This window comes from Salmo salar, chromosome 19, assembly GCF_965601325.2.
Source record: "Salmo salar chromosome 19, fSalSal1, whole genome shotgun sequence".
Classification (NCBI taxonomy): Eukaryota; Metazoa; Chordata; class Actinopteri; order Salmoniformes; family Salmonidae; genus Salmo; species Salmo salar.
In genome coordinates, this window is record NC_138309.1 from 72,927,305 (window position 1) to 72,937,561 (window position 10,257).

Consider the following 10,257-nt stretch of genomic DNA (forward strand, 5'->3'; position numbering starts at 1 on the left):
CTCTGACCCGACCTGGACGCGGGGGAACAGCTCCTAACACATGGCCGAGCCAGGGGGTCTCTCTGACCCGGCCTGGACGCGGGGGAACAGCTCCTAACACATGGCCGAGCCAGGGGGTCTCTCTGACCCGGCCTGGACGCGGGGGAACAGCTCCTAACACATGGCCGAGCCAGCGGGTCGCTCTGACCCGGCCGAGACAACGGGAGGGTTAATATTCTATGACTAATGAAACAATTTCCTTTAAGTAATTTGTGCAAAGTGAATTGTGATTATCTTATTGGACTTGAAATAGTCTGGTATGATTTCAGTTTGAGTGTGAAAAAGAGAGACACAACTTAGGTTTTGATTTTCTTTTTTGTGGAAATATGTTACACTTATATTACAGGTTTTTAAATGCCCAGAGGGAAAATGAAACCAAAGGACAGTTGGAGACAGCAGAAACTAGCACTAACAGGACAGCGACATAATTTAGACAGAACCGCCCACACTGGATCTGATAGGCTGGCAGCTGGAGTGGGTGTGGCCAACCGCTACCTAGGTTAGGTGACCTCCAATAAATACTGCAAATGTTTGTTGTTAATGTAACTTATAAAATATATCATAAAATGTCCTTTTAAATGGAATTTGATAAGTTCTGTGTACAAAAACAAAAGTTCATAAATTACAGCCAGTCTATGGATGTGTGTCTGTGTCCTGCAAACCCAGGGCCAGCCTCAAACACCATATTACCCATCTAGTGGACTGAGGCCCTGACCAAAAATAGTGCACTATCTAGGGAATAGGATGCCATTTGGGACACTCACTTTTCACTGAACCACCCCTCCCTCTGACAAACAGCGCAACAAGCCCATCTCAGGCTGAAACGTCATGCCCTACACATCACTGATAGTACAAAACAAAACTTCTAACCCTCACAAAATGAAATCTCTGAACATACAGTAACGATATCCCTCTTCCTCCATCATCAGTACGTAAGACCAAAAGCACGTTCCGGGCGCTGGCTGGACAGTTTGCATGTGTTTCTTAGTCACACTTCCTCTCCCGCCCGTCACAGTAGCTGCCTTATTCTTAACCCCGCCCCTCCAGGTCCCTCTTCACAGCCCATTGGTCAATAATGTCCAAGGAGGACGTGTCTTCAACAGTCAAACCTCATGTCCAGCGAATCATCAAACCCCCTGTCTTCATGTCCCGCCCCCACACCGGACAGGAAGGACACTCCCGTCACCCCAGACGCTCCTGTTGCCGTGGTGATGAGCTGGTTGCCATGTTGGGTGTTGCTGGTTGCCGGGCTGCGCAGGGCTGCAGCGGTGATGGAGGTGAGGTTGATGCCGAGTGTCAGCCGCGTCTGTTCTAGAGCCTTCTCTGGAACCGCAAACGCCTCCAGCTTCTTCTCCCCGTTTGCCATGTAGGAGTTCTGGCAGCCGCGGCAGATACAGTCCAGACATGCCTTGGAGGAGAAATATTATTATAATTTACAATCAGTGAACTACATATGGACAGGGGAACAATGTCATTTCAGACCAAGCCATAGTAAATCTATAGTAACTCACCTTGCGGTTGGAGTAGCAGGGGCAGCGCTGCCCTCTGCAGGTGAGAACAGAGGGGTTCTGAGTGGCTCTCCCACACTTACAGCCCTTCTTCTCCACCGGCTTCTTGTACAGGGGCTTGGAGGGGCTGGGTGGGTGAGAGAGAGGGTGAGCATGGCCGTGGGGGTGGGGTGGCAGGCGGTCACGGGGCTGTGCGCGGGGCTTGGGGACTCCCTGCCTGGCCTTGGAGTAGGCCTTCTTAGGGCCCCCGTGGTGCTCCAGGCTCTTCTTCAGGCCCTTGGATGACACCAGCATTGTCTTTCCCAACTTTGGAGGCCCTCCGTTGGGCACGGGTGCCAGGTGAGGCGGGGTGATGGCGGAGTGAAGTTTGGGCTCCCGTTTGACAGTGGCTGCTGGGTTGGGGAGGTGAGAGGCGTTGGTGGTGCTCAGGGGTGAGCCTCTGAGGATGCTGGCGATGGGGAGGGGCTGCACCTTCTCACTGTCGCTCTCAGAGCGTGAACGCTTGCGGTGACAGCGAGGGGGTAGGCGAGAGAGAACAGGGATGGGCTGGGGGAGAGGCAGGGGAAGTCTAGGGATGTTCTCCGAGGGGAGGGAGGGGGTGAGGCAAGGGGAGTCATGGGTAGGATGGCAGTAAGATCCGTTGTGGGGGGGAATAGAGGGAAAGTCTGGCTGGGGGTCAGGCGGTTCAGGTTCAGGCTCCAGGGTCCTAAGAACCTCCTCCACGCTCAACAACAACGTATCTCCGCCATGTTTATTAAGCTCCTCCCCAAATGTGCTGATGTCACAAAGTCCCACCTCCCCACTACCTAACATGCCAACACACACAGGTAGCTCCTCCCCCAAGCTCTCCTGCTTCAGAACACCTCCCCCTGTAGCTAAGGTAACAGGTGGTGGCACATCCTGATTGGTCAGGCCGTTACAGTCATGCAGCCCATTAACCCCGCCCACAGGGCTAAGGCCCTCCTCCTGGCTCTCCTCTTCAGCCGGAGCCTCATCAGGTCTGAGGCCAGACGTTGAGGGGGCCGTCGGGGGAGACTGGCTCTCAGTGTCCTCCCCTTCCTGCCCGCTTTCGGCCAATGAAAGGCCCTCATTAAGAATGGCGAGGAGGTCGGGCGAATCGCTGGCTGCACTGGCAATGTGCGGGGCGAGAGGTGATTGAGCGATGTAGAGGCAGAGTTTCCTGTAGCAGTGGACCAATAAGGAGAGCTGCCTGTTCTCCTGGAAGCGGGAGTAGTCTTTACACCAGGAACAGGACGGCTTGAGCAGCATCCTCTGGCCCTTACAGCCCCGACACACATAGTGCTGGCACTGGGAGTTAGTGGGCGCTATGGGGTCCTGCAGCAGGTTACCTGGACAGAGACAGAGAATAATTAGATGTGATTTATGGCACGACAACATTAATTTATCCTTTATTCAACTGGGGAAGAACCATTGAGGGAAATCACTCCAGCGGCAGCATTATAACCATCCATACAACATGACAACTCAAACCATAAACAGGAGCCATAATTATTCATAACAAGTCGATGATATGAAGCTTAGCGGTGGACTGATATGAGTATTGAGGTGGGCTATATATAAAAGTGATTAATTCAATTGCTGTTCAGCTCTGAATATTCAACTCTAATGCAATGAGCACAACCTCAACGCAATAGCATTACATTAAGTGTAACGACTTTAAATCATAAAGGTTTAAATTAACCCCTTTGCCATCTTAATATACTGAACAAAAATATAAACGAAACATGCAACAATTTCAAAGATTTTACTGAGTCACAGTTCTTATAAGGAAATCAGTCAATTTAAATAAATTGGGCCCTAATCTATGGATTTCTTTGGATTCCACATAAATGGGCTGGGGTGCAGCCATGGTTGGGCCTTGGAGGGCATAGGCACACCCACTTGGTAGCCAGGACCAACCACTGGGGAGCCAGGCCCAGCCAATCAGAATGAGTTTTTCCTCCACAAAAGTGCTTTATTACAGACATAAATACTCGTCATCTGTGGCATTGTGTTGTGTGACAAAACTGCACATTTTAAAGTTGCCTTTTATTGTCCCTAGCACAAGGTGAACCTGTGCAATGATCATGCTGTTTAATCAGCTTCTTAATATGCCACACCTGTCAGGTGGATAGATTATCTTGGCAAAGGATAAATGCTCACTAACAAGGACGAAAACAAATTTGTGCATAATATTTGAAAGAAATACGTTTTTGTGCGTATGGAACATTTCTGGGATTTTTTTATTTCAGCTCATGAAACATGGGACCAACACTTTACATGTGCTTATATATTTTTGTTCTGTGTAGTTTAACATGGTTCAAGTTAGTAAGCGTAGAAGGTTCCTATTCTGTATGCTTATTACAACCACTTATAAAAGGTAAAATTAAGAGGCAGCTCAAGACTGACTCCCTCTGCAAGGCTTGATGACAGCTGTGCTTTGAGAGCAGCTTCCTTAGCTACGCCGGTTGTTAGGGACGGCAGCTGAGAGAGCGGGCTTGCGGGAGGGATGAAGGGAGTTCCATTTATAAAGGACAACAAACATGCCTTAGATACAGGACAGACTAGGATGCATCCTCTACTCGTCACACACACCAAATGCATTAATATACTCTAAATTGAAAAAGTATCATGAAAGTGTGTGACAAAAGGTTTAAACAAGACTGCAGTTTTATGGCACCAAAAATCTAATGTACAGGTATCTGACAAAATAAAGGAAACACTATAGTAAATGAGAGCTACAAAATATATTGAAAGCAGATGCTTCCACACAGGTGTGGTTCCTGGGTTAATGTAAATGATAACTTGTTCTCAACTGGCCTACCTGGTTAAATAAAGGTAAAATAAAAATAAATTAGACAATTAACATACCGTCATGCATAGGGTAACGTATAAAAATGCCAGGATGCCATTATTTTGTCTACCCACAGGGCACGAGTGGTCACTGAATGGTTTGATGAGCCTAAAAACGATGTAAATCATATGCCATCTCAACCCAATTGAACACTTATGGGATATTAAAGAGCAGCACCTTAGTGTTTTCCACCACCATCAACAAGACACCAAACTATGGAATTTCTCATGGAAGAGGGTGTTGCATCCTTCCAATAGAGTTCAAGATGCTACTTTATATAATGTTTACATACCCTACATTACTTATCTCATATGTATATACTGTACTCTATCCCATCTACTGCATCTTGCCATCTTGATTTAATGTATCACTAGCCACTTTAAACAATGCCACTTCATATAATGTTTTCATACCCTACATTACTCATCTCATATGTATATACTGTACTCTATACCATCTACTGCGTCTTGCCTATGCCGTTCGGCCATCACTCATCTATATATTTATATGTACATATTCTTATTCATTCCTTTACACTTGTGTGTATATAAGGTAGATGTTGTGAAATGTTTAGATTACTTGTTAGATATTACTGCATGGTCTAAACTAGAAGCACAAGCATTTTGGTACACTCGCATTAACATCTGCTAACCATGTGTATGTGACCAATAAAACTTGATTTGAAGATACTTGTAGAATATATGCCACGGTGCATTAGAACCTTTCCGGCTCGTCTCGTCCTAACGCCCTATTAAGACACTGTTGGCGTTTGCTTTATTTTGGCAGTTACCCGAGTCGCTGCCTACACACAACAAAATACGTATTCTACTATGCACCTGTCAAAGTAAACATTGCGTGTGAGGACTGGAGTAACAGGGAAAAACGTCACCCCATTGAATGAACATCATACTCATTAATAATTTGTAACAGTGACGGGGAAGGCTATATCTATACTTAGGCAACCGTTCCAAATAATAATAAAATGAGAAAACACACAGCACTAGTAGTCTTTACCGCGCTCGTGTATCTGCTCCGCACTGGGGGGTTAATCTAGAGATGCATTTTTAAAGACTGCGCACACACGATGGATGCTTAATGAATATATACATCTTTTTTGTGGGGGGGGGACACTCCTCTTCTGCCTACATGCACCTGTCTGAAAGTGATTTAGTTACATATGGAGGTGGAGAAGGGAGGTTAGCTAGCTATGATGAATGCGGAAATGTAACTAACCAGTCCAATAGCTAACTTGTTAACTAACTCATGCAAACAAACCGGTCAAATTAGCCACCCTGGATCAGTGTGTGTAGCTATGAGATACATTTTATTGGATCATAGTGAAATGTGCAGTCGCTAGCTTGCGAAGCTAGACAGCTTTACGCCATCAGCTAAATAGTTGCTCCGACATTCAATAGAAATGGGGGTGTGTCATGGCGGGGGGAGCTAGGCTAGTTAGCTATTGCAGTTAGCTGGATAGCTACAGGGAAACCGAGGCTGTTAAAATAATAATACCAGTGCACCTACCACACACGAGGCAGGACAGCGACTGGCGGAAGAACGGGAGCAGCTTGTAGAGCTCCGCCAGGGCCCGTGGGTCGCGAGGGTCGCACTGCAGCACCGAACGACACGCGGACACGTACAGTGTGGTCGCATTCACCGGGTTCATCTCAACAGCCAAGAGACAGAAACATCCAGTCCCGAGAAAAAAGCAAAACAAACGCACAGGTCCGACCTCAACGAAAGTCCCGTGGCTCCCGTTAAGCGGGGATGGGGCTCGCGACTCTCTTTTTGTCCGTTTTATTATTGGCCAAAGGAGGCGGGGAGCAGGCGAGCTGTGTCGAGGGCATAGATGGGTGATGTAGTTAGCTGCTAACTTAGTTTAGCTTGACACCAGCACTATTTTGGCTAAGATATATTATATGCACCAAATAGGCAAAATGATGTGTGATGCAGCAAATCACAACTACAAAACACACACACATGAAGTATATGATCTGGTAGTACGGGTTGAACATTACATTACTGTGTTCATAATCACAACCAAGCCATCTTTAAGACTATCGCTTTCCCCTTTTCCATGGCACAAAATGTGCCCAAATGATCATCATGGCATAAAAATAAAACTGTAAATCCCATTAATAGCATAGCTAGCTATATAAAAATAAATCTGGAGAAAAAATGTATTCAAAATTGAATTAATTCATCAAAGTCCGTTCACATGTCTTCCACGAAATCCGTGGTGCGAGCAGAACTCGCTGGTTATTCGACAACAATACAGTCACTGGTGTGGTCGGTGGCGCTCTTTCTCCGGCCTCCAATTATACACTGCTAGACACCTTCGTACCAAATTCAAAAATAGCTACTTTGTTAATGTTAATAGTTAAAACTCATTCGTTCATTCTCCCTCCTTCCACCATCCTTATTCGCAGTTTTATTATTCGCATTCTTAGCTAAAGTTGGCTCCTCTCCTTTTGGCCTGCATATTCGGGGCACATAGGCAGGGATAGCTAATGTTAGCGAGCAACACAGATTCTGTTGTTGTCTGTGGTTCATGGCGGCTACGCCGCGAAAACAAAACAGGCCGTCTTGGCTCCTGCTAGCGCACTGAACTAAAGGTAAAGCCAGTTAGCGCAGGATAGCTAATAAGAGGGGGTATACTGGAAGAGGTAGTGGAGATGGAAAGATAGTGTGGAAACCTTTGTTGAAGTAAAATAAGCGCCCGTGAGAGCACCGGAGTATATTTACGCCAGCCGCGCCAGTTTGGAGCGGCGGCATCAGGAACAAAAATAGGCCGCTTTTCCTCTTTCTGGAGTTAGTCCTTCGTTTTTTACCACCTCTCTGGCTGGGTATGAGCAGAAAAGCAGTCGGTGTTACGAAGTCCTCTGTCGGCGTTCGAAGAACACTCCTGTATATTTTTGGAGTAGCTAATATTGGAATAGGTTTGTGTAGCCTGCTGCTATCGCTAGCCGCGGAGGTTCTTCTCCCCTCCCTTTTCCTCCCCCGTCCGTAGGCAATCAAACAGGGGGCGCTGTTGCTCACATCTCGCGAGAATACAATTCAAACTGGTTTCCTTGGTTACATAAGTGTTCTCTCAAGTCAATATATTATATTAACATGGAAAGTAAACACTTGCATTGTCAAAGTAAACATGGTCAAAGACAGGAATATACTATATTGTTTGTAATCAAGCAATACTAATGAGGGTAGTAATCATATTAATAGCAATTGCAACAAATAATTAAAGCTGCAAGCAGCAATTGTATTTATTTTTTATTTAACCTTCATTTAACTAGGCAATGCCAGGGTTCAAGCTGTTCGCCCACTGTGCCACCATCAGGACAAATCGGACACATTTTGGACCATATGTAATGATGTTGACTATTTTAAACGCCTTCTTCTCGAGAACAGCTGGACCGATCTGCACCAAATTTAGTACATTCCCTTTACAGTACCTTCGGAAAATATTCAGACCCCTTGACATTTTGTTACATTACAGCCTTAATCTAAAATGTATTAAAAAAATATATATATCCTCATCAATCCACAAACAATAACCCTTATGCGAAAACAGGTTTAAAGAAACTTTTGCCCCCCAAAAAGATACCTTATTTACATAAGTATTCATACCCTTTGCTATTAGACTTGAATTTTACCTCAGATTCATCCTGTTTCCAATGATCATCCTTGAGATGTTTCGACAACTTGATTGGAGTCCACCTGTGGTAAATTCAATTGATTGGACATCATTTGGAAAGGCACACACCTGTCTACATAAGGCCCTACAGTTGACAGTACAACTCAGAGCAAAAACCAAGCCATGAGGTCGAAAGAATTGTCCGTAGAGCTCTGAAACAGGATTGTGTCGAGGCACAGATCTGGGGAAGGGTACCAAAACATTTCTGAAGCATTGAAGGTCCCCAAGAACACAGTGGCTTCCATCATTCTTCATTGGAAGAAGTTAAAAACCACCAAGACTCTTCCTGGAGCTGGCCGCCTGGCCAAACTGAGCAATCTGGAGAGAAGGGCCTTGGTCAGGGAGGTGACCAAGAACCCTATTGTCACCCTGACAGAGCTCCAGATGGACAACCATCTCTGTAGCACTCCACCAATCAGGCCTTTATAGTAGAGTGGCCAGACGGAAGCTACTCCTCAGTAAAAGGCACATGACAACCCGCTTGGAGTTTGCCAAAAGGCACTTAAAGACTCTCAGACCATGAGAAACAAGATTCTCTGGTCTGATGAAACCATGTTAAACTCTTTGGCCTTAATGCCAACTGTCATGTCTGGAGGAAACATGGCACCATCCCTACGGTGAAACATGGTGGTGGCAATATCATGCTGTGGGGATGTTTTTCAGAGGCAGGGATTGGGAGACTAGTCAGGATCGAGGGAAAGATGAACGGTGCAAAGTACAGAGAGATCCTTGATAAAACCTTCTCCAGAGACCTCAGGACCTCAGACTGGGTGAAGGTTCACCTTCCAACAGAACAACGACCCTAAGCTCACAGCCAAGACAACGCAGGAGTGGCTTTGGGACAAGTCTCTGAATGTCCTTGTGGCCCAGCCAGAGCCCGGACTTGAACCCAATCGAACATCTCTGGAGAGACCTGAAAATAGCTGTGTATTAACGCACCCCATCAACCTGACAAAACTTGAGAGGATCTGCAGAGAAGAATGGGAGAAACTCCCCAAATACAGGTGTGCCAAGCTTGTAGCATCATACCCAAGAAGACTCGAGGCTGTTATCGCTGGTAAAGGTGCTTCAACTGTGATATTTCAGTTTTATTTTTTTATAAATGAGCAAATTTCTAAACCTGTTTTCATGTTGTCATTATGGGGTATAGTGTGTAGATTGAGGGAAAAAAATATATTTTAGAATAAGGCTGTAACCTAACAAAATGTGGAAAAGTCAAGGGGTCTGAATACTTTCTGAAGGCACTGTATACACCCATGTTTTTAAACACAAGATTGTCTAGGACTAGCTCAAACAATATTGCTGTTATAAGCCAATGAGCTTGCATGAAGGTTTTTCCTGTCCAACAGCACCACCATTTGGCCAAACTGAACCATACATTACCGGTAAGCTAGACTAATCCCTGAGCATGTGTGCCAAATTCCGTCACTCTGAGTCAAACAGATCAAGAGATATAAACATGTGCCGGTTATAGCGCCACCGTGTGGTCGATCTGAATGTGCTTGCAAATGTTGAGTCTTGATAGTGTTTGGAACATGTGTACCAAGTTTTGTTTCAGTACGAATATCCGTGTCTGATTTATATGCTTTTGGGTGCCAGGTCACGCCCATCTGAATGTTTTTATTGGTCAGTATTTATTGGTCAGCGGCCATGTTGTTTGAGATGCTAGCCTGGAAAATCTTTACGTTGTGAGAACTTGGCCCACAGATGAAATGTGTCAGGTTTCGTGCAGATTGGTCAATGTGTGCCTGAGGAGTAACGTTTTGTGTTTTTATTCAAAATCACTGAAAATTCGTCATGGCGGACTTTATGGGTCAAAGGGCAATTTTGTTCCTTATTTGCTTCCTGCAACACAAATTCAAAAAAGTTCTGGGACATTGTAAAGTCCATGGAGAAGAAGAACACCTCCTCCCAACTGCCCACTGCACTGAGGATAGGAAACTCTGTCACCACCGATAAACCCACTATAATTGAGAATTTCAATAAGCATTTTTCTACGGCTGGCCATGCTTTCCACCTGGCTACCCCTACTGCAGTCAACAGCACTGCACCCCCCACAGCTACTCGCCCAAGCCTTCCCCATTTCTCCTTCTCCCAAATCCATTCAGCTGATGTTCTGAAAGGGCTGCAAAATCTGGACCCCTACAAATCAGCCGGGCTAG

The 10,257-nt window shown here is 45.6% G+C and overlaps 1 protein-coding gene across 2 annotated transcripts; it reads right to left on the bottom strand.

Annotated features, from left to right (window-relative positions):
- Positions 1 to 335: 335 nt before the first annotated feature.
- msl2 (Male-specific lethal 2-like 1) lies at positions 336 to 7,425 on the bottom strand. Of its 2 annotated transcripts, none has more exons than XM_014159350.3 (3): positions 7,098 to 7,425; positions 1,551 to 2,896; positions 336 to 1,447 (listed from the first exon to the last, which is right to left on the bottom strand). In XM_014159350.3, exons 1-3 carry the CDS (start codon positions 7,174 to 7,176, stop codon positions 1,136 to 1,138), a joined length of 1,737 nt encoding a protein of 578 aa, XP_014014825.1. In that variant the 5' UTR covers positions 7,177 to 7,425; the 3' UTR covers positions 336 to 1,135. The 2 variants fall into 2 exon arrangements, with proteins under 2 accessions (XP_014014825.1, NP_001167043.1); NM_001173572.1 differs by having other exon boundaries at positions 5,926 to 7,365.
- Between the last annotated feature and the right edge of the window lie 2,832 nt (positions 7,426 to 10,257).

Coding starts and splice junctions, on each gene's coding strand:
- msl2 (NM_001173572.1), bottom strand. CDS start 6,067: ATGAACCCGGTGAATGCGACCACACTGTACGTGTCCGCGTGTCGTTCG. Junction 2,897..5,925: donor GCTGTCCTGCCTCGTGTGTG/GTAGGTGCACTG, acceptor GTCTCTGTCCAG/GTAACCTGCTGCAGGACCCC. Junction 1,448..1,550: donor CCTGCTACTCCAACCGCAAG/GTGAGTTACTAT, acceptor TTCTCCTCCAAG/GCATGTCTGGACTGTATCTG.